Source organism: Tyto alba, unplaced genomic scaffold, assembly GCF_018691265.1.
Source record: "Tyto alba isolate M040663 unplaced genomic scaffold, T.alba_DEE_v4.0 Super-Scaffold_12, whole genome shotgun sequence".
Classification (NCBI taxonomy): Eukaryota; Metazoa; Chordata; class Aves; order Strigiformes; family Tytonidae; genus Tyto; species Tyto alba.
In genome coordinates this window covers 6,913,593-6,936,969 of record NW_024881274.1, presented here as the reverse complement: position 1 = coordinate 6,936,969, position 23,377 = coordinate 6,913,593, and the positions used below count along the sequence as shown (strand labels likewise).

General features: G+C 43.4%; 1 protein-coding gene across 7 annotated transcripts in view; it reads right to left on the bottom strand.

Moving 5' to 3' along the window:
• The window catches only part of ATP6V0A1 (ATPase H+ transporting V0 subunit a1), a 29,718-nt gene extending 6,768 nt beyond the window's left edge, over positions 1-22,950 (bottom strand). The window contains exons 1-22 of one of the 7 annotated variants that reach the window (XM_042787074.1): positions 22,833-22,950; positions 22,586-22,727; positions 22,329-22,407; positions 21,876-21,973; positions 21,183-21,311; positions 16,231-16,334; positions 15,284-15,410; positions 13,884-13,966; positions 13,140-13,233; positions 11,569-11,781; positions 10,695-10,845; positions 10,328-10,467; positions 9,919-10,076; positions 9,382-9,472; positions 8,444-8,562; positions 7,922-8,138; positions 7,198-7,305; positions 6,417-6,491; positions 3,848-3,955; positions 3,239-3,256; positions 1,266-1,383; positions 639-810 (exon numbers count right to left, since the gene is read on the bottom strand). In XM_042787074.1, coding sequence (XP_042643008.1) covers positions 639-810; positions 1,266-1,383; positions 3,239-3,256; positions 3,848-3,955; positions 6,417-6,491; positions 7,198-7,305; positions 7,922-8,138; positions 8,444-8,562; positions 9,382-9,472; positions 9,919-10,076; positions 10,328-10,467; positions 10,695-10,845; positions 11,569-11,781; positions 13,140-13,233; positions 13,884-13,966; positions 15,284-15,410; positions 16,231-16,334; positions 21,183-21,311; positions 21,876-21,973; positions 22,329-22,407; positions 22,586-22,702 — 2,519 coding nt within the window. In that variant the 5' untranslated portion in view covers positions 22,703-22,727; positions 22,833-22,950. Of the gene's footprint in view, positions 1-638; positions 811-1,265; positions 1,384-3,238; positions 3,257-3,847; positions 3,956-6,416; positions 6,492-7,197; positions 7,306-7,921; positions 8,139-8,443; positions 8,563-9,381; positions 9,473-9,918; positions 10,077-10,327; positions 10,468-10,694; positions 10,846-11,568; positions 11,782-13,139; positions 13,234-13,883; positions 13,967-15,283; positions 15,411-16,230; positions 16,335-21,182; positions 21,312-21,875; positions 21,974-22,328; positions 22,408-22,585; positions 22,808-22,832 lie in introns of those variants that run through there. The other 6 variants (XM_042787076.1, XM_042787075.1, XM_042787077.1 and 3 more) reach the window with 6 other exon arrangements.
• Positions 22,951-23,377: the final 427 nt, after the last annotated feature.

The following is a 23,377-nucleotide window of genomic DNA, read 5'->3' as shown; positions in this document are numbered from 1 at the left end:
AATGAGCAAGACCAGCAAGAAACAGCTACCACTGGGCAGCACCCACAGGGCAGACGGGCAGAGCTGCCCCTGCTCAATGCAAGGTCTTACAAAAATGAACGAGACCACGTGAAGGAAACTGCAATGAGCAGCTATTGCACACTAAGGAAAACAAACATTAGAACCAGGCAAAAGACCAAAAGACAGAACCAGCAAGTCCTACTGAAAGCCACAAGCACACTCATCCATCTAGCACAACCCTCCCACACCACTCTTCATAAAGCTTTAGTCTATCTCATTTTTAAGCAGAGATCAGTTACTCTCCACAACTCTAAGCAACGTTTGCGCATACGATCAGGAGAGAGTGGTGTATCACTAGAAACAAGACTGAAGGCTCTGACCCTTTTAAAGACTTTCTGCTGTCAGAGCACATCTACTGCAGGACATTTAGATGTTTAGGTAGATTTATGGTACTCTGGTGCTTCTGAACATTGCTGATCTTGGCTCAATATTATTCACTACCCCAATTTTACAGCTTTAGCTTTCCTGTGTAAGGGTCAATACAATTTTCTAGAAGATGGCATTTCTGCGCAGCCCAGGGGACATCAATTTTTTTGCTATCAAGAGCTTTGAAGTTTCTGCACGTTCCAGTAACTCACCAGTGCAAGCGAAGAGCATGGAGAAAAGCAGACAGCCCCTCCATGACCAGGAGAATTGCTACTGTCAGGGTAGCAAAAGCAGCAAATATGAAGAAGAGGCCAAAGCCTCCCCCCAGACTCCTCACGCTGAGGCCAATGTGGATCACCATGGTCCAGAGCACCTCCGAGAGCTCTGCCGGGAGAAAGGGGAGAGGAGGGCTCATTCCAGAGCGTTCGGCAAGAATGGAGGGTTGTTACAGCTCACTTGTAAAGTAAAAACTGAAGTCGAGCAAACTCCCACCACAACGAGGTCAGAAACTTAAGAGGGACAACAGCTTTTGCAGCCAAGTATGTCAGGACATTGCCTAACTGCTGCACACGGTGCAGGGCAGAGGCCTTGCTCAGCAGCTCTTTGCTTTATTCTGTGCTGTCAGCTCCATCCCCCCCTTTTAGCACAGCGCAATACAAGTAGACACCAGCATTGAGACTGAATTACTCCCAGCTAACGCACATGCAGCCCTGTCCTCTTCCAGCAGGGCTTGGCAGCTGGGCTCCGAGAGGCTAACTGCACTCCTGCCTTTCGCCCAGCGCCCGCCCAGGGCGATCAGACACGCGGATCCAGAGCTCAGTTCCATCAGCAATACTCACGTGCGTGGGCTAAGCTGAGCGCCCAGAGCCTCAAGTAGGATGCAGTGTTTGAAATGCACCCCAGGCAGTACTCGATGGTGTGGATAGCCTGGTACACCACAGTATCGCCAAAGTCAAACTGCAAAGAGAACACAGAAAATGAGGAGAGGCGCGAGCCTTGCAAGCAGCAAGGGCTGGCTGGCCGGGGAAAGAGCACGCTACCTGGTGCTATTACCAAGGACATTGTGTTTGAAGTCAGACACTGATACCGTCTTCTCCTGGTTTAGCATGTCAGTTTTATAAATGAAAAATGAATTCTCTTGACTTGCTAGGTTTTGTAGAATGATAGTTCATTGCTGAGGCTTGAATATGATTGTGTTCACATTCTAGCATATGGAAGTAAGACATTTCAAATTCAGCCATGGACTTTGCCAGGAAAAGACTGTTCAGCAACAAGATGGTATTCGTATGAATTCACTGGTAAATTTTATGTACTGCTACAAAAAGTGAGACAGTATTCCAAACTGATACTGTGTATGTACCTTTGCTACAGGATCAACAAGAGCATTCTGCAAGGTACCAACTTGCCCTTTTTGAAAGCAAAAATAATGCATAAAGCAATCTTAAAAAAGTCACATCTGTGCACCATTCATTGGCAAAGTCTCTGTGTCTTGGTAATTTTCTGAAATAATAAAAGAAGAACTTATAAGGAAGTCTGCCATGTAGGACAGTTTCTTATTTTGCAGCTTGGGAAAGCATTCCCTACATTTTGGATTTAATCCATCCTTCAGAAACTGCTCATATTTAAGTTATGTGAACATGATGTTTTAAATACATCAAGTGACTAATGCTCTAAGCACGCAGGGAAAGCTATTTATATTCGTATTTCTCCCCTTGTATATCCAGGGCAGTAAATATTTCAAACAATTAAAATTAAATTAACTGTCAAAAGCCTAATTCTTTCTCCACAGAACATGAACTGCAAAGTTCTTTAATAAAGCCTGCCCCAGTGACCAGTGCCACCTCCCAGCACACACGGCAAGTCAGTCTGCAGTAAATGGAATGGGATAAATATTTAAACAATGACAATTTACAGCTATGTGCCACTACCGGAGAGAGTTACCACTCTGCTAGGGAGTGGGAGAATCAGAAGGATTTCTACAGCAGAGTACTCATAGTTTTACAAGTTTTTCCCATGTTTAGTGACATATAGAATTAACAGGTACACCAGCACATTGTTTCCATGCCCCCCTCAATTCTAGATGGCCCTATGCAGAGCAGATCTCTGGGCAAAACCACCTTCAGCACAATTTATAACAGCATCACTGTTGTGAAGCTACTCTAATTTCATGGCATTTATATTTTTTGCAATAAAATTGGTTACCTGATAGTGCTGAAACCTACAATCAATCCTGCATGAGTATTCCTAAAAAACCATTTCTTTAATACTCATACTTGTTACAAGTGTTTATGAATGAGCAGTTTCTCAGAACAGAGCTTCTCTTTTACAGAAAGATACTGGTTAGTTAAGGTGTTGAACTGTATGAAACTGGTCTGGTTTTGCAGTATTGGCTGACTGCCAACAACCAGTATCATCCTTAGAATTGCAGATAGTTTGGGAAAAAAAATATCTTTAGATACTTTGTTACAATGCAGAATTACCAAAGACACAACATAACACAAACAGAACTATTTCCTCAGAAGCTCAAAAGCAAAACTTGTCTGTTTCAGACTCCCAGCTTAACAGCTTTCCAGGTAAACTAAGAAAGATCTGCAGAGAGGGGATAAGACAAACAAGCTGTATAGATGAAGTAATTAAAGATCTGTTAATGGGCACGTATGTATGAAGAATTAAAAATGGCCTGTAACAGGTAAATAGCTAGATCTTTTGGAAAACAAGGTGTCGTGACATAACATGTTTCATTCAGCATGTGTTTTACACCAATGGGAAATGGTCCAGATACACATGAACGCAAAGCTGGCTGTAGTCTTACCACCTCATCCTCTGTAGGCTTGAAAACATAAGTTTACATTTAGTGCAGTGTCTGGATCACAACATTAATCATGAACACATTCAGTAATTCCCTCCTAAGCATGACACAGTACAGCAGTAACATGTCGCATGCACTACAGGGGCGAGACACCACTGCAGAATTGTTAAGAGGCGTCAGAATACTCCCAAACTACAGAGACCAACTCCTTTTTCTTCCCTACCGGAGGCAAGGCAAAGCAGTTAATATCACCCCCGACAGCCAAAACGACTACCTAAGCGCGGCAGCCGGCCCCTGGGCCGCGGCAGACTCGGGCAGCAGGCAGCCCAGGCGCACTGCGCCGCGCCGGGCAGCACCGTGCCACTCACTGGGCAGCCCTTACGGTGACGGGGCTTTTAATGGGGACCGACGGCCCCATTTCCCTTTATATGCCAATTATACTGCTTTTTGTGGAGTCCTGGGAATGACCAAGAGCTAGTCTGTGTGAAAACACTTCACTGAAAATGTTGCTGTTTAAATAGCTTAGAAATCAGTGAACACAGCCGAAACGCTAGCGTGTTCTGCGACCAAGCACGTTGCCCTGAGAGCAAGGATGGTCAGGCGCTTGCTTACCTCTTCCCCCTCCTCGGAGTGGGTGGATAACTGGTCGTGTTGAATGATCTCAGCATCCTCCTCAGTTGGTCCGTTGCCCACCCGGATCCCACCAAAGTTGTGTGTTCCCTAACATGCAGAAAAAGAAAGAGCGAAGTGTTGTTTGTGTTTTACTGCAAAAGCACATGTTTCTGACTCCACATGCAGCAGCAGCTCACAGAAGAAAACAAAACGTTAAGTATTAAGGCCCAGGTTAAGCCAGCTGTACAATTCTATTTCCCAGCTTGGATGGGAAAGATGCTGATTCCTGCTAGGGCTGGGAAAAAAAAGTCTGTCTGAATGAATAATTGACACATTTCTACAAAGTCATTGCAAGCCTAAGTAAAATAAAAGGCACATCTCTCAAGAGGACATTTGCTGGCACCGACGTGCAACAGACCAACGTTCCGCCCAGCAGCTGCTGGCCAAGCACTGAGACCCCACTGCTGGTGTAAACGAAACAGAGTGGGAACTCAAAGCAGGATGGACTGACACAAACACACACACACGCACTTGCTCCCCACCAGCATCAGCCATACTAACACATGGGAAATCAGACTTTCCCTTACTTGGAAATTCTAGGTTGTGCAAGCAGTTCCTTTTATAGACATTTGTTGTGACATTCAACATCTGACCCTCAGCCGTAACTCCACGGCAGTTCAAACAGAACATAATCGACAAACTGAGCTGAAACTTTGAAAGAGTCAGGAGCTCCTCTCACTTGACAGCTGGAATCATTGCAGTTAACATCTGATTTATGGCAGGCTTCCTTCCACTGTCCTACCACCCACACCTCCCTACGTCCTACCACCAAGAAAGGACGCACAGATCTGCTGATCACCTGACAGTGCCCTCAAGCAGAGCTTCTGTGCATCGTAAATGCACGAAGGTGTAACGTGCACATCACTGCCTTTGCATTTCTGTCCAGCAGGCAGCTCTGTGCACTGTACAGCGGGACTTCTATCTCCCTCCAGATGCTCCAAAGACACAAAATGGTCACACCTGATCTGAGGGACTGCAGAATAAGACCCGTGAGTCTGACCCACCTAGAGAGGCAAACTGAAACACCACCACTGGAGAGAAAAGCCCTGCATTCAGCCCTAGCACCGTACTGGGGCCACCGCTGACACGGAACGTGGACACGGCACCTCGACACGTGAGGACTCCAGAAGGTGACTGATGACTGTGCAAACCAAGGAGGCTTAGGATCCCGGGACCTGCCCACTGCCACAGCGCATCGCCCCAGCATGCCAGTGGAATGGCTGCTTTTAACTGGCCTTTTAACTCATTTGTTCTTAGAAGCCTACTTTTATTTTAGCCTGAACTATAAATTTGCCCAAAGTGCCAGATGTGAATTAAAAATTTCATCAGGTTTTTAAAAAATTAGGTAGATGTTTATGCTGTAAAAATAGAAATAAAATGGAAAAAAAAAATGAAGGCAAGGCTTTCATTAGGATTTTCAGCATCCTTGAAACTTTACAAGTTACTGATGATGAGTATTCCATTTATGTATTTCTAGCCTGTGTCAATTTGCACTTTTGCAGCTCTTCCCTCTCACTCAACTTGTATCCGTTCTCTGTAAACTATCCAACCTAAACACAGCTCCAAAAGCTCTAATTGTTTACTTTATACTTCTAACCACACCTTATACAAAGACCTTCCCTCACAGCTTCTTGTACTGAGATGCACTTAGCATGCTGGATGGATTATGCACAAGAGCTCCATTTTCGTTTCCGACATTTCTATGAGGCTATTTAAAATGCCACGATAGCAACACTGGCCAACAGCTAAGAAGTGCCTCAAAGTACCTTTGGCATGTGGAGTGCACAGTGTGCTTCCTGCAGTTTGAGAGATTTACGCTTTCTAGTCAGACAGGCAGCATTCACAACTAAACCCAAGCTGACATACGCACTACTGGGGAAGGGATCGAGTTCTGGGAGCTGCTGCAATCGCCACTCCGCCCAAAAGCTTTGGCAGTACAGAGCTGTCTGTAGGTTTAGACACAAATAAATAGAAACAACTGCTACTGAGAGGCTTTTTTGTGCACAACTATTTTATAATAGTTTCAAGTCAAAGTGTCTACAAGGGTACAGGTGTCAAAAACCCAGTAATTACTGATATGAAGTTGTTGGAAGACCATCACATAAACATGATGTTTGGGAACACATAATGCAAACAGAAATGTTTCACTGAAGAATCCTAATCTATCTTAAACAAATATGCAAGAAAAGGAAAAAAGGGGAACTTAACCTGGGGGATGTGGTAGCAAGGTATTCTTGTGCTGCTCTGCAGGTTTTGATTTCAGCAACACTCCTGCAAAGAAGTGTCTGCACTCTCTGCACACATAACTATTATCCTTCAGCCTGGTAGCTCTTCCAGAATGTATCAATTTTGCTGAACTTTGCTCTTTCCAAGAGAAAGTGTTTTTCACCCTAAAGGTGCAGTTGTCATTCACTTATCAAATTCAGATACATTCCATGCTCTCTTGATAGTTAGATAGAAAGCCAACTCCCATCTTTAAATCCATCAGGTGATTTTTAAATCCACTCACTGTTGCAGCCGCTGCTGCCTCTAGTGCCTGCTCGTTCGGGACTGTGCTGACTTGGGCCTCCACGGGCTGCCCTTCCTGATAGTGAATGGAAGAAAAGAAAGGGAGGAGGAAGAAAACAAAAAGAGAAAGGGAGACGAATGGAGGGGACATGGGAGGATGAAAGATGGTCAGAGAAGGGAGAGGGAGTGTCTTTAACTGAACTGATCTTTAGACTCACTTAACATCCTAAAAGCTGTCTGCCATACATGCAGGGAGAATTTTCAAGCATCCCCAGTGCACGTGTGCCAGGTTCCTGCATTTTACATAAAGATACTTTACAGTACAGTTGGGAACCTAGAGAGTACCCCAGAAGACAACCTCTCACATCATGTCTGTGTAAGTCTACTTTTTCTCCTTTTAATTGCTACTTTTTACTGTCCAAGCTGCTTTAACAAAGATAGCTGATAAGTCTGCCAGCCAATTAAGCTTCCATCTCTTTTACTTTGTCAGCCTAGTGAAGGCACAGAAGCGCATCCAGCAACCAGTAAGACTCTGTTCCTAAACCAGCTGACAAAGCCTAGGACAGAGATGTTGTTTTTATCACCACCAACATGCTGGATCCAGATCTGAGAATCAGGCAGGCAATACTTTGTCCCCAGTAAAACACACCTGCCTTTATGCCTAGGAATACGTAAAAAATGTTTTACAGGTCACAGTGTGGCGTGAACCTACGTATCAAGATGGAGAACATTGCTTTTCAACCATAATGTTTTCATATTGAAAATAAGAGGTAGTCACCCACCAAGTGCTTTCTCCTTAAATACTGATGCCGAAGGACCAGGGGTTTAGCTACCAGCATCCATGGCACGCACAGTAACGCCACCACCACAAGGAAACACTGGAGCCCTTGCTGTAAAAGAAACAAGTCTCAGATGATTTAGTAGCAGTCCACGCTCAAGCAAGCGCACAAAACCTAGCAAGAGGTCTTGTGCAACACTGAACGACTGAATTCCCGGAGCACACGGACACTTCGCCATCCCCCTCTCTTCTGGGAGCAGCAAGATGTGCTGTACTTACTGCCTGCTTGCAGCTGCCCCATCTGACTGTACACAGCATCTAATGCTGATACTGGTTTAGATTAGGGAAAAATGCAAAAGATCCTGCAGGGAACTAGAATTTGGTAGAAGTCTGACAGTGCTGGGAGGAAATGGCATTAGTGTCTTAGCTAAGCTTAGAGGCACCACATTGCAGATGCACAACAATATTCCTAATCACTTTTCACTATTAATCTGGATCCAAATGTTCTGGAGCCACAGCTGACTTATGTTCAGACTGATATAAACTCCTGGTATAGGAGTTATTCCTTCCTTCTTCAACATTACACAGTGTCAGGCTTTGGAAATGATGCCACATTTCCTCTACAACAGAGAGAAAAAAAATACGCTTCATCTCACAATCATTATTAAGATCAATGAAAGACTAATATCATGAAGCATTTCTGATCTTATTCTAGCAAGAGCACGCACCTGCCCTTTATAAAGCATCTTATTACTGGTATCACTGTAGGAGAACAGAAACATGTTGATAAAATGTATTAAAAGGCTTGGTGCATCCTTGGAAGTGTAAGCATCATAGGCTGTCCATTTGTAGAAAATGAGAATAACAAGGTATCCAAACAGTGATGACATGAAAATAATTTCTGGAATGAACCCAAGGTATATGTTCAGTGGCTTCTTAAAATAGCTACAGGAAAAAAGAAGAGAGTTTAATATTACATTTGGTTAGCATTAGGCATATGTAGGTCAAAAGGTTTTAATGAGAACATGAAGAGAGTCTTTGGAACAAAACTGCAGGGGCTCAGCATTTCAACAGCTGGGACCTAAACACAGCAACCCCTGGATGGGCACAGCTCTCCCTACGCAGACAGAAGCCGCTGTCTCGCACCCTTCAATCAGAAGGTTAAAGTCTGACAGTGTCCTGCATTTTAAACTAACACACCCCAAAGAAGCTCCCCCTCCACCATGAGAAAAACAGAGCAAAGCACTTACATATGGTTAAGAAGACTCAATGTGACACCAAAGAGCATGTGGATAATGCCAAGAATCACAGACATTTTCATTTTAAATGAATTGAGGAAGGCTAGCTTATTGCTGGCAATATTCCAAATCTGTGAAAAACAAGACTAAGTCAGCCAAACACCGAGTAAAAGAAAAACAAAGGAGAATGAAAATGTTCATTTTAAGCTAAACAGTGTTAACCGTCCAGGAAGTATTGGGCTGTTAGAGCAGGTTTTTTTAAAGATGTGTTTGTTACATGGATATCTTTTGGGGAAATGAGCAGACAACCCTTTCTGCCAGGAGCACTGTCTTATGGCAGCTGATCCCACCATAAGAGCAAGAATCAAACCTTGTTTGTTTTTATGGCAGGCTAAAGTTGCAGCAAAAAAGGGGTTGTATCCGTGACAGAAAAAAAAAAAAATTCCCATTTAAATTAACAATTACACATAGTTCTGTTTTTCTGCACTTCCTCCTTACTGTGGCACACACACAAGTTTTGTCTAAAATACTCTAGGCAGTGTGAGAAGCAGTGTTCTTGATGCAGGCAGATACAAAATGACATGATTATGTGGAAACTTACATTTCCAAGACTGACTGAAAAACAGAGATAACTAACTTTCCCCAAGGTAAAAAATAATTTCATAAAGTGATTAGCAAGTCTAACCAGATTTGATTAAAATGCTGCAGGTTAGAAACGGTGAGAAAGAAACCTTTAATGGACCTGAAAACAAGTTTCTCTATCCTGAATCTAGCGTCTCAATAGGAGCTGAACGAATTTTATCGTTCAAGAGTATTTCCACCATTGATAAAGAGTTTGCTAGGGAAATAGCTGGGCTGTGGAAATCTTTCCCAGTGAACTGGACAGACACTTTTCGTTCTGTTGACACAGGATGTTCTTAAAGGACAGCAAAGGAAGGAAGAGCTCTTACCGGGTCAATGCCAAAGGGGTAGGGTCCACCAAACACCCCCGGAATAGCAGGGTTCAGCTGAAGCAGGGGAGTACTCTCTAGCAAGGCATCTCTGAGCATAAGTAGATCACACAAACATTAACACAAGCAACGCTGTCCTCTTTCTGTAAAAACTAACAACATTCTTCCCTTGCGAACACAAGGGATATCTCAAATCGAGGGAACTTTAAGGTTCCTGTGTGGTCCTAAAGATTATCTTGAAAGAGTAACAAACCTGTTTCCTGATCAGTGTTACAAGGCAGAAAGCTGCAGGGGACAGGAATCCTGCTATGTCTATGAGGAGAAAGGTGCTAAACTGCATCTTTACAAGTCTTCTGGAAAAACCAAAAAGCTGCTTTGAAACTTGATAGATAGATATCACATTTACACCCCCCTTCCAATTCTACTTGAGACTGAGTTCAGAAGTTTTGGTTTTCCTTCGTTGGGAGGACAATGGGGAAAAACAAGTCACGTGCTTATCACTATCCCTCTTTATCTAGTTACCAACTATTTACTCACGACCAATTGCCTTTTGAGAACATCGGCCGGACACTCCATGATGAACCAAACATATTAAGAGACTTGGAGAAGCAGTCATTGTAAATAAGGCCTGTGTAAGTGGAGAACAGTCCCATCAGCAGAATGATGTATCGACCGCTAAAAACCATGTTGAACATCTAGGATAAAACAAACCAAAAGGAATAATTTCCTATAAACATCCGAAAGGAAAACCAAAGGAACTCACTACTATCATGAAATTATGCTACTCAGCCTGTGGTCTACAGGCTTCCCAGTCTGCCTGTGTGCTTCACAAATTTCAAGTGTAGGGAGTAACGGGCATTGTCAACTCAAGGGGGGAAGGATGCAAGTAAACCAAGCTGCAGCTCTTCGTTTTAAATGCAAAGCTCAGCATGACCTGCCACTTTACCTCATTGTCACTCTTCTGTGACAGAATACGACTTTCCCTAAGCACCATCCAGACAGCAATCAGAGTCATCAGGATTCCGTGGCCAAAGTCTCCAAACATCACAGCAAACAGAAACGGGAAGGTAATGATTGTATACGGTGCTGTAAGAGAAAGAGATGACACTCCTAGCGCACTGCACTCGGGTAAGCCCACATTTACTACAGTACGATTTATGAAATTTAGCAATGTAATTGCCAAGCTTTCCCTCTGCTTCGGAAAGGTGTTAAGTACTCTAACAGAAATTTTCACACAGGACAGACAATACAGAAAACCACCATGACTAAAAAATTGAGATAGATATCTTAGACTTTCGTAAATATAAATTTACCTGGATTTATTTCCCGATATGTCCCAATTCCATAAGCATCAACAATGTTTTGAAAGCCAGAAGTAAACTTGTTAGTTTTGTTGTATGTTGGTGGGGTCTGATTGGTTTGCATCCTGTTTAAAATAGATGGGACAGTAGATCCACTGTGCTCCTGTTTTTTGTTTCGTTTTTGGTTTTTGTTTTTTTTTTTTTTAAAAAAAAAAAAAAAAAAAGAAAGAAAGATTAGAAAACCCATCCTCAGAGCACTGGGTGACAGAGTAAAACTTTCTCATCAGCCTCTGGAAAACTATAAGCTTGCATTTTTGTAGTGTGTTTGCACAATGAGCAATATACTTGAGCAGCTGAGGAAGGTTGCCAAGTTTCTGCTGCTCTCCGCTTTGTATAGCGGGAGAAGCACTTGCAGTAAGGATGAACGTTGTCTGATCAGGGCAGACAAGAAAACTCATGCAAGAGTGAGTTTGTCTTTTTTTAAAACATCAAACACCAACTCTATTATCTGCCTATTTGAGCAGAGAGCAAGCTTACTAATGTCCTGGATGGCTCCTTTCAGTATATATATCCCAACAACAGGACTACAAAGCACAGCCAGGTTAACTAAATGTACCAAACAATTCAGCACAGGAAAATGCCCTACCCTTACAGCATTTTCCTAAATTTAAAGCTTTACACAATGTATTTGTTAAAAAGTTTATCTATAAGCCATGATTCCTGCACATTAAACAAACTGTCCTCTGTGAGGACCGATTCAAACAGCCCAAAGGGACGATTTTCAGAGACTCACAATTTGGAAAAATCAATTAATCCACGCTGTGCCTGCCAACAGCTGATAGTCTGCTTGAACAGCAGCAGACAGGAGCAGCACAGAGTTACTCACAGTGCCTCTCCTGAGAGCAAACTGGATAGAATCGAGGTCAGCAACGGGACACCAGACTTCAGCAATCAAGCATTTCTGTGTCACATCGATATTGCACAGATTCAGGGTATGGTAGATGGCCTTCATCTTGCGCACTTTGATGAACCAGACACGGATATTTTTAGCAGCTGCCTGCAAAACCCTTTGGCGATGATCCTCTGTTTGGTTCAGCACCTTTCACAGAGAAGGAGGATAAAGATGAGACAAGATCACTGACCAAAACTCTAGGCATACAGAAGTGCACAGTGAAGTCAGGCTGACCAATGAGACAAGCCTCTCCCACTAGAGGATGGAGGGAGGGATGGATGAGCCCTCTCCCCCATCCCATGCACAGGACTGCCACACGCCTGCAGTATATGCTTTAGTCTCCACATTAATTAGTTCTGCTACAAGGTTTTAAGAGTTCTTTCCAGGGGTACTTTTTGACTACTTTCCTCCTCCAACTCCAAGGTCAGCAGGTATTTCAAACAGTGAACTGTTCAGAGATCACAGAGAGAATTTTTTTTCCTCCACCCAGGTTAAAAGAGCAGAGAAGAGTTCTACAAGTGGGGTGTGCACTGCCTTAGGAAAACACACAAAGATTACAATGAAAGACTTTTCTACTGAAGGGAAAAGGAGAAAGTGTTTTCTACTGAGGGTGTTTTCCAACTGGAACATAACTAACACATGCCAAGTCACATTTCCAGACTGGAAAGTCTTAGACTCAAGGGAAAGTGAGGACACAGGGCACATGCAGCTGTGAACACTACTAGTTAAATCGCTTTTGAGTTCTTGTCTACTTTAAAATTGCTAAACAGCTGCACTACACAGCTCCCAGCTGTATCAAATAATCAGCCCAAATTCAACTGTACTGCCCTTTAGTTTCTGAACCTCTTCTTACTTTTTGACTCAAATTCCTTAAATTTTTCTGCATTATAACATACTGCCTTTCTTCCTTGAAGCAAGCATCAAGTATTTCAGAGCTGGCATCCAGTAGATTTGTGTGCTGATTACTTTTTACCAACACTCAGGCTGCTACACAAGAGATTAGTTGTAAAGCAGAAGCTCTTCAGGACAGCACAACGTGAAAATATGAAGACAGGCAGAAAAAAGAACAGCTAAGTTAAGGTTAGCATTGTTATCTCAACTTGGAAATAAGGTTAAATGGTTTCAAAGTTCTTGCAGATGAAACAGGCAATTAGACAAGCATGCTTTGAAAACATGGTATCCCCTTACACATGCATATTCCTCTCTGCTCCCTGCTATGCAGTTCTCTCTCAATGCTGTATTAGGTACATATAATTAACTGCTCAGCCCTCCAGAAAGCTCACACCACCCCACCATCCTAAACCCTGACAAAGAAAACAACTGAGCAGAATGTCTCCAAACATCTTTCTTGCACTGCTCAGCTGCTGGTCTCAAGCCACCTGGAGCTGAAAATATGGTCATCTAATAGGGCCAAAAATTCTCACATTTTAAAAGGATCCAAAGAAGTTTTCAACTATATTATTAAAAAAAAAAAAAAAAAAGGGCATTGACCCCTGTTATTTTACCATCTGAAGATCATCAATTCTGGTATTGACACCAGAAGCCATTTCCTTCCGCTCCTGAGGTGTTTCTGGGCATGGGTAGAGGGAGGCACGAAATCTGAAAGACATGCAAGCCACCTTAGTAACGAAGATGAAAAGAGGATAAATCAGTCAGTGAAACAGATGGCTGAGCCTGAACACAGAAATAAAGCAAGAAGCACCTTAAGAGAAGTTTCTGATCAGCAAAGACTGCCAGGCAGAGTTTCAGCCTCTAAATCAAGTGGGTACAAGTTTGCTTTAGGCCAAAACAGAAGCTGAATACTTAAGAAAATGGAAGTGGGAGAAAATCCTCTGTTCCTTGTACTGACAGTGTCTCAAAGGCAGTGTCACAAAGTTGATTAGCCATCCCAGTTCAGGGTGCTGCTACCATGCCAATGCAGCTGCTGCTAGAAGTAGACACTGCTGGTCTCCTCTGTGAGAGCACTGCCTGCTGACATCCCACTAGGTCTGTCAAAGTTCAACACTTGACCTCCCTTGGTTTTAGGCATTCTCTAACAAAGCAGTCATCTACTTTGAGCATTACAGACTTGGCCAGTGGCTAGTTTGACTGTAAAACATGTTTTAGCTACTTAAGGTATGTTTTATTTGCTGTCAAAATATGTACTCCTACCATTACTGGGAAATAAGACGTTGAAAAATACTGACAATAAGTCACGTCAATGTGTTTCAAACATTTGAGAGAGCTGCCCAGCTGTAAGACTTTCGTACCCTTCACATATCTTCTTGACCCTGTTCTTCAGCTGGTCGCCTTGGAAAAAGATGATAAACACAGACTTGTGCACATAATCCCCCTAGAATAAAAGAAACAGTGCACTGTAATAGCTCAGCTGTTTATAGAAATTAGCATTATAGCAAATTACAACAGAGTTCTACAGTTCCTTCCTCTGAATCTGTACATACAGAGGTCATATCTGCACGATGAGTCAAGAAGGTACCTTAACAACACTGAAACGGTCAGAAGGAAAGCAATTTTCTTATCCTCAGCATAGAATACCCCTACTGTACTTGTGCTTAGTGAGGCAAAATGTTCTAGATTATCTATTCTATGTCACACAATAAACAGAAAAACCTGGGAAGATCTCCAAAAGACCAAAGATGCAATGAAATATTTACCAGCAGTCTGCTCACCTACAGAATCAAGCAAAAAGCTAAAGAGTGAATGAAAATAAAATGAAGCAGACTTTGACAACTTCGATTCTCCAGGGAGGCCAACAACACATTCTTTGTACAGCTGTTTTCATGTTGGTAGCCAGGTCCCCTTTCCTGCATTTGTTGACAAGTTATTGTTCTACCTTACTTAGGAAATTTTAACATAATGTTTCAAGAATAATTACATTAGGTGTAACCTCAATTTAAGGAAGTGTTGCACAATAAGAACAAAGTCTCTCCTAGTAGACAGATAATTCAACAGGTCAACTACCAGCAGTTGGTGGGACAAGAGAACACGTCAGCCTTACATGAGAAACAGAGGCAGTTACTGAGTTTCAACTCTTTGGTCTTTGTTCTAGTGGAGCCTGCACACAGCTGCTTTTTTTACTGGTTAAGAGCAAGAGTTCCTGAAGTCTGGGCACTGTCCATTGATTTGAGCAAAGAGGACACTGAATGTAAAACCAGGCCCAATCACAACATTTACTATTTATCTCTGTAATAAATCCAGCAGTTCTCAGGTGGGTTTTTAAATTGTTGATTAGCAAGTGAAGAAAAAACAGAAGGTCCAGGTTCAGAGTAAATGAGCTACAGATGCTACACGCTGCTAATGTCCAAAAGAACCTCTTTCAAGGAGGATTACTGCTTATTCAGAACTGCACACAGGAGTTGCACTTGTAGTTTGTGCCAGAGAAATAAATATGCCCTGCTGTACTCCAAATTTTTAATTCTTTTTCCCCCTTTCCAGAGCATTCATCATCCATCTTGCTATGTCTGTTTTACTAAAACAGGAAAACATTTATCACTCAAGCCTCAGAGGCTGCAGCCAGGTACTGTGACAGGACGCAACCCAAATGTTTGCCTGCACGGAGCCCACTGAGGGATAGAGGCTTAGATCTATAGATCTTAGATCCATTTACACAGCTGAGACTTTCGCTGCCATAAACAATAGTTCCTTTTACCGTTACAGGATCCTCCAGGGGGTTTTCAATTTCTGCTTGACGCAGGAATACATTCCCTCGGCACACTCGCCACAGCATGCGCTCGAACATGGGGATTCGCTCGCGGTTGATCACACCAGCCACAAACCTGTAAAGGGGACAGCATACATGGAAGTTCTGCACCTAAAAGAATGCATAGCCTGACATCCAAAACACTGATGGCAACTGGAGTTTAGTATCAGATTGAAGGCTACAAAACTCTTAAAAATTAGTTCTTCCGGCAAAACGGAAGGTCCTCTAAATACAGAGAGAGAAAAACACAACAAAACCAACTGCACTATAGCACAAGCTATGCCTTTTAACAGAATGAAATCATCTATAAAAAAATCAATCACTGGTTAAAGGAGAAACAAATGTGTTTAGACACACAGTCTCTATGCTAGCTAGTCATCATTTCAGTAGGTTCCTGGCACATTACAGGGCAAGGATTACAGCAGTCACGGTGACCACTATGTTCTAGGCATGTGCTCCAAAAGATCTCAGAGGTTTGCACCCCTATGTCCAGATGAAGAATTACATACATACAAAGACAGCCTGGAAGTATCTAATAAAGAGATGCTTTACACAGTTTTTTCAGAGTACTATGGGCTCCCAGTAGTTACTAGTTTCAACAAAGCTATGAGAGCTCAGAACGCCTGAAAAAGCAACCAGAACAGGTTTACAAGGAGCAAACTAGCACAGTTTTTTTTTCTGCAGAGATACATGTGTGAAGCACAATTACAAACTGGGAATTTAATGTACATAGGGCAGGAACAGAGACCAACAGCTAGTTTTAGATCAGCCTTCATCTGCTTGATGCGCCAGCCTGGGAAATTCCACAACTGCGCTCAAATCGCTGCAGATTCCACAGGCTGAACATGAGCCAGCAACCCTAAAGCCAGATAAAAGAAAGCACAAACTGCCATTACCCAAGTCGTAGCGGGGCACCTCTTCCCATCTCGCTTGGTTCCAGGAGTGAAGAGGATTCCTCCAACAGGTCTGGATCCGCCATCTGCTGATGATGCAATTCAGCCTGAATTCACAAATCAATTAATATCTAATGAAACTAGTTAGTGGCATGCAGGGAACGAGGAACCAGGAGATAGTTTGGGGAGACAAAAAAAAGAAAAAAAAAAAAAAAAAGAAAAAGAAAGAACAAACATAAGACAGAAGAAAAGGGAACTAGATGATAGAAAAGACAGCAAGAATCACAAGAAAGGAGAAAAACAAGAGGAAACGTGGAATGGCTCAGCAAAGCTTCCATACAAGAAAGGTCTGAGGATTGCTGCAACAGAACAAAGGGGCTGTGGGATATATAAGTCTGAAGAAAGGCAGAATTCAGAAAAATTTATCAAGCTTTAAATACAAGTGATGTTCCCAAGAACCACTTTTTAACGGCACAAAACAGTGACACACTTTACTCTCACCTTCCCCTAGATCTTAAATGGAGAAAAACCTGCGGGTAGATGCCGATTCCCTCTTCCACTGCTTGTGCATTTCAGCATATTAATAAAGATGCAAAGGAGGTTACCAAGAGGTGCCTGGGAAATTATACTTGCATAAGTATACGTGCTTATGTCTTACTCTGCTAACAGGAAGAAGGATGCTCAGGAAAGCCTTCCAGAGGCAGGTGAGCTGGCCTTCGGGCAGCCTGCAGCTCCAGGGGGCAGGAGCCCTACAGCCAGCCGGGCAGCCCTGTGCACCCCGTGCCTGCCGGGCTCCTGCCATGCTCCAACGCCACGGCAACACCTCAGTCATTTCAGAATTATGTGACGATAGTTTGAGTCCACGGCACTCGCCACATCAGCACCGATACAGGGTCAGAATCAGTAACAAAACCTGGAAGTACTGAATGGCAGTTTTCTTTACTGGCTTTACAAAGTTTTCCCTCTAGGAAAAATATACACAATACTTCCAGCTTAAAAACATGCTTACTGATTAAATCTTTTAATTCTTCAAGATATCTATCCTTATTCACTATATGTATTATTGCCAGAAACATGAGATGCATTGCTTAGGGCAGCCTGACAATGTTGCTCATTTTTTGACTAGCCAGGCATTAAAATAGGACACTTTTTATACTCTCCTTCCCTGCAACTAATTTGCAGACTAAAATTCTTGGGAATATAGCTTGTAAGTGTCAGCAATTCAAGTCAGGAAGGATGCTCAAATCACATCCTCTTGCACATCATCTTCAAACTTCATTCAACCCCATGTCATAATTTTTTCTACCTCCGCAGCTTATATAATGAAATGACAAAAATTACAGTTCCTTAGAACAAACACAGGGCCGAATTCTACCCTCTGCAGCATGCAGCAGGTCTTCCCCACAGAGGTGTCAGGGGAACTTGCTAAAATACACCTGAAGGTAGAGTTTGGCCCTAGAACACGTATAATAGCATGCACACATACAGCGCAGCCTTGCAAAAGTATATAGCAAGTTTAATGACTCATCCGTAGTTTCTTTGTGCAACAGCTGCATCATAATTTTAGCAAGAAACTCCACAACATTTTACTTGCATGTTAAACAGAAGTATTTACTATATACAGGAAAAATTTTTGCAAGGTTGCCATCAAATGCAGCTCAGTTGCTTGTACGCACACTTGCTTTAGCTTACAGATGTTACAAAAGTAAGGGAGCCCTTAATTTAGTTTGGAAAGCCAACGAGAATTTCTGATCCTTCCAACTTTAAGGCAACTTGTTGCAACATCAAAAACTGAATGAAAATTTTGCTTCATAGAGAACACAACCAAAAAAAGAAGGTTTGGTACCTCAAAACGAAACATACAGACCAAACATACCAGTGACTGTTTGATATCTAGATTTCAGGGTGTTGAAAAACACTAAGTTACAATTGTAAGAGGCTTGTATTGTATTTATCAGTAATCAAGATGCTCTCTGTGATAACCTTTGTGAGGTACACCACATTTCAGCATATGAAACAAAAACAAGGATAGCACATGTGAAAGCTTTGGACCCGCCTCCCTCGAGAAAGTAATTCTTATAAGAGTTTATTATTACCTCTGACCCTTTTGGGCTATGTGTCCCTTATTCAGGACACTGCATAAAACAAAGGCATGTCCTGCTTAGAGGGGTTGAAATTACCAAACAAAGCAGCTTAGAATAAATTTGTATTAGACCAGGTTTACTGAACAAGAACTTTCTTACACAAGGATTATTTGCATAACAAACCCCTATGTCCTTTAAATTCACCTCTCTGATTTGATGATCACACCCTTCCTAGAAAGGAAACAGCATAGCAACACCAGCTCTGGTTCTGGAAGGATAACTGAAGGAGCATCGTAAGATTTAACAGAAATAAAAAAATGGAGAGACTATGTGGAAATGAAAGAGCTATCCAGCTACAATGCAGAAAAACAAGGAAATTTACCTTGAAGAAGAGTTTTCACCAGCACCAAGTGAAATATCACAGCTACTGTGAAGTACTTTTTTACTATATCAGGTCATTCAGGATTGGAAAAACCCAAGCATTTACATGCCAGTAATCAGAATGCAGACCCTTCATTATTAAACATTTTAAAATTGCTTATTGTTCACCCAGATCAGCACCTTTAATCCCAAGGCCTGAAAAAAAGGTTCATTTTCCCCTGCTCTTGATTATAGCTCTGCTCTGTAACAGCTCTGGATCACTTCACGCGATGCCATACAATTCAAGCCCCTTCCAGTTCACAAACAGAACAAAAATCAATTTTCACAAGAACTAAAAGGGATTCATTTCACCATCTAACTTATTAACCCAGAGCCCAGGCAGAAATGACAGATGCAAAACAAACAGAAGAAAGCAGATGGTGAGAAGAGTTAGAGGAAAGAGAGACAGGGGACTGCATGCCATTAACCATTACTTTTCCAGTCTTCTTTTACGCTCACACTCTAGGCAAAACTTTCAGAGAAATCTCTCCAGCTCATACTGTTCTTCATAAGCAAAGACAAGAAGACTGAGAAAAGGAGCATAATCATCAACATGGTATGTTGAAACAAGAGATGGCTACTTTGACTAGAATGGTCACATGAAAAACAGCTGAAAAATTGTTGCCATCCTCCCTCCCCCAGTGCCCAAACTCTGGACAGCAGAGCAAATGCCATGTATAAAGGAATTTGGATAGTAAGCCATTTCTTGTGCAACTTATTACTATGGATAACACAATCTTAATTACAAGTTATTGAAGTCTTCAAGTGTTGAAGGTACTGCGCAAATGACAGCATGAGGAAATGAAGCATTCGCTACTCCAGGATAATCAGTGGACTGCACAAGGCTCAAAAGTCCTGGACTAGTCAGGATCTCTCCTGCACAGCTGTTTGTTGTTTACTGGGTGAACTGAAAGAGTTTTAAATTTTCAACACCTATGTTTTACTGAACTTCACATATGAGCTGCTGTTCAGTTTGCTTATACATATAGCAGCACATTTTATTTGTTGTATTCAATTTTATTATTACAGAAAACAGTTATCAAACAGGAGCAGGAACATATCTAAACTTTCTGTGGCCAGTTCTTTTAAGTCTGACATGAGTTCCCTGTTGTGGGTGACCTGATGCAGACTGTTTAGGAAACCAATTTTGATCTTTAAATTAAGTATGATCATACTGTACTTGAAGAAAAGCAGTAGGCAGCTCTCACCAGAAAGGACAGTAATTAATAAAAAAAGCACACAGCACTAGCTGTACTTGGTTTTACTCAATACTCAGAACAGGCAGGTAGTGGCACCTTAATGCAGCTACGTAACAGATTATCAGGTTAATGATGTTTGTCCAAAAAGACACTTGTAAGTGGACATTCAACACTCAAAGACAAGGTTTTTTTGTACTGAAACCAACCCCATGACCCATCAACTGATCATACGAGCAGCAGTATCTATGTCAGCAATGATTAAGACTTGTGTTGGCACAGGAACAACCCTAAATGCCTGAACAGGCAGCATCCTGTGCCAAAAAAACAGAAACCAAACTGTTAGATAAATGGTCTGAAGTTTGCAGGAGCCCAGCTCTACTTTATCACAGCCTTTGTAAATACCAGAAGCCATATCCGTTAAGAACTCTTTGATCAAATCCTTGGATTAGAGGAAACAGGACATGTACTCAGCAAAAACATAATTTCCTTACTGTTCTAAAAACCATACAGGAGCTCTTTGAGAAAACTCCCTAGACCCTGAGATACTTCAGCTTTGCAATGAAGGATTACGACCTCTCCCGTGCAGGCTTTCTGTCTGTATCATGAATGACATCGGAGAAGCTCTCCTCAGGTCCAGTGAAAGAGCTGCCAGTTTCCAGCCTAGCTGGTATTTGACAAAATGTTGAAGATTCTAAACGGCAGCTTTGCTCCAGAACTTACCTCTGAAAACTTCAGGGTTTGATCAAAGGCTCAATTAAATAAATAAATAAATGATCTGTTACTTCAGTGGACTTTGCATTATGACCCTAATGAGTAATTTCCATATGACATTTCAAAGGCTGAAGAGAAGTCAAGCTTGATTGTAATTCCTCTGTGTAAGCAAGGCATGACTGTTTATCTGCATATGTACCAAAGAAAAAGTCTTACCCACTGAAGAAAGCGCTCACTGTAGTACCAAAGTTTTGGTCTGTTAACATGCTTTAGAAACTACTAGCATCTGAACTATTTTACCTCATTTTTAGACAAACCATTGCTTAACTAAGACCCAAAACAACATCATAAGAGGTAAATCACGGGTAGCTAGGCGTACTGCATGAAAAATGGAAAATAATTTAAGAAGCTTTCATAAACAAAGCACAAAAATGACCCTGCTGTCCAAAACAGCAACTCAAAACACATTTGAGAATAAAAATGGTAATCTGTGGGAGAAGAACCAGCTCCCCAAGTGTTAACCCGCCCCCGGTATTCTGACCTCATCAAAAAATTGCTGAGTTTTACGCAGTATAAATTTTAATTCCGTCAGCTCCAAGAAGTTTCTCTTCAAAGCTTCCTGGTTTGTGTTGATTTCTTTAAGCTCATTTTCAATTTTCTCAAAGTTTGCCTGCAAGATGTAAAGAGGAAAAGGCAAAAGGGCTTAAAGCAATTCCATAAATAACTGCTGTTAATTCTATTAAAACAAGAAAGTAGGCAAGATGCTTTACATCCTCATGCAATTTGCGGGCAATTACAGATGCGCCTCCAGTTTGCTATGGCACACAGATCCAGATTTGTGACATTCTTTTCAGGCAGCTTGAAACTTTTCATACTCAGCCAGTCTTTTATAGACTGGATTTCTACAGTGTTCTTCGAATCAATAAAAATCCTTATAAAGTTTAAGACTGACCCACCATAAACCATGCAGCTCCAACAGTTTTTGACTCATTTAAGTGGGTGAAATTCTTTTTCTATCATTTCTAACTATATTTAGATAAATGCACAAGCAAAACCATGCTTGTGATCAAAATCAAACTAATGTGAGCTAGTAGAGGTAGCACTTCAAGTGACACCTGGGGACTACAGTTAATGCATCTTTGCCACTAAACTCAACAGGTATCTACCCAGAGAGCGAATCCCCCTTGTTTCTACTAGAGTCAAATAGTACCGGAGTCTTAACACACATCGTTACCTCCAAGTCAATCATGTCACGTGGAAAAGGCACCTCCGGGTTTTCACCAGTGTCCATGATAGGAATATTTGCTTTTTTAATCTCCTTCTCAACAAACCCTGGAGAGAGAGCATTGTTGATGTTAACTAAAAAGACACTTCAATGTCAGACTGCCACCGTAACCTCCACCTAGCCCGATGAGCTGCTGTGAATTCTTTCACCTCCTGTCCCAGCATCCTCCGATTTGGTTAAGTTATCTCTCAAGCAAGAAGCGAGTCCCTGGAGGCAGTGCGACTGGCCAAGGCAGGGAAGGAAGGCAGCCTTCACTTCTCTGATCAGCACTTTATTTTCTAACACTGCCTCGCAGGTTTAGCCTACGTTGAGGCTTGGCTTGTTTGTTTTTTTTTTTTTTTTTTTTCCCCGCTGTAAAAGCTACAGAGTGAGAGCCGTATCAAACCCCAGACAGGGACGTACGTAGCTTTCGGTCCATCTCTTCACACCTCCTGACTTCATTAACGAATTTGCGCTGGAAGACGTTCACGTCCGGGTTCAGCTGGGGGAAGAGACGCGTTCCCTCAGCGGGGCGCGGAGCGGGGGGGCGCGGACCGGGGGGGCGCGGGGTTCCCGCGGGGGGCGGCGGGCGGGGAGGGGCGGGGGGGCTCCCCGGGGGCGCGGGGGGGCTCCCGGGGGGGCTCCCGGGGGGGCTCCCGGGGGGGTCGGCGGGCACTCACGTCGCGGAACTGGACCTTGCCCAGCTCGCCCAGCTCGCTGACACAGCAGTACGCGGCCTCGGACTGGAGGAAGAGCTGGGCCAGGGTCATCTCCTCGCTGCGGAACAGCTCCCCCATGGCGGCGCCGGACCCGCGGCGGGCTCTGCGGGGAAGGGCCGTGAGGGCGAGGGCGGTGCCGGTGCCGGTGCCCGGTGCCCGGTGCCCGGTGCCCGCTCCCCGTTCCCCGCCCCCACCCCCGCCGCCTCACCTGCCGCAGCGCCCGCGCAGCTGATCCGCGGCGGCTCCCGTCCCCTGACGTCACCGCGCACGCGGGGCGGTGTCGCGCGGGCACGTCTCCTAGCGACGGCGCGCCGCGGCCGGGCCCGCACCGGAAGTGACGGCGGCGGGGCGGGGCTGGTGACGTCACCTGTCCGCCCCTGACGCCATCGGTGGTACGGCCGTGACGTCACGGGCGGGGGGGGTGCAGGTGCAGGTGTGCGGCCCGGGGGAGCCCCGTGCCCCGCCCCCGGCACCCCTGGGCGCCGCAGCCCCGCTTTCCTCTCCCTCCCGCCGGCCAGAGGGGAGGGTGCCCTCGCTGCAGTCAGTAGCAATAGGGGAAATGAAAGAGCAAAAAATACGGGAAATGAGAGCAAAAAAGGGCTCTTCGGAGTTAAATCCATGTGTGGGGCGAGCGGACAATTCCCTCCAGCAGCCCACGGGCTAACCCAAGGGGGTAGCTCTTCACAAAAATCCAGTTAAATACAGAAACCCCCCTGCCGTCAGGGGTCTTCTGCCCCAGGCTGTTAACAGAAA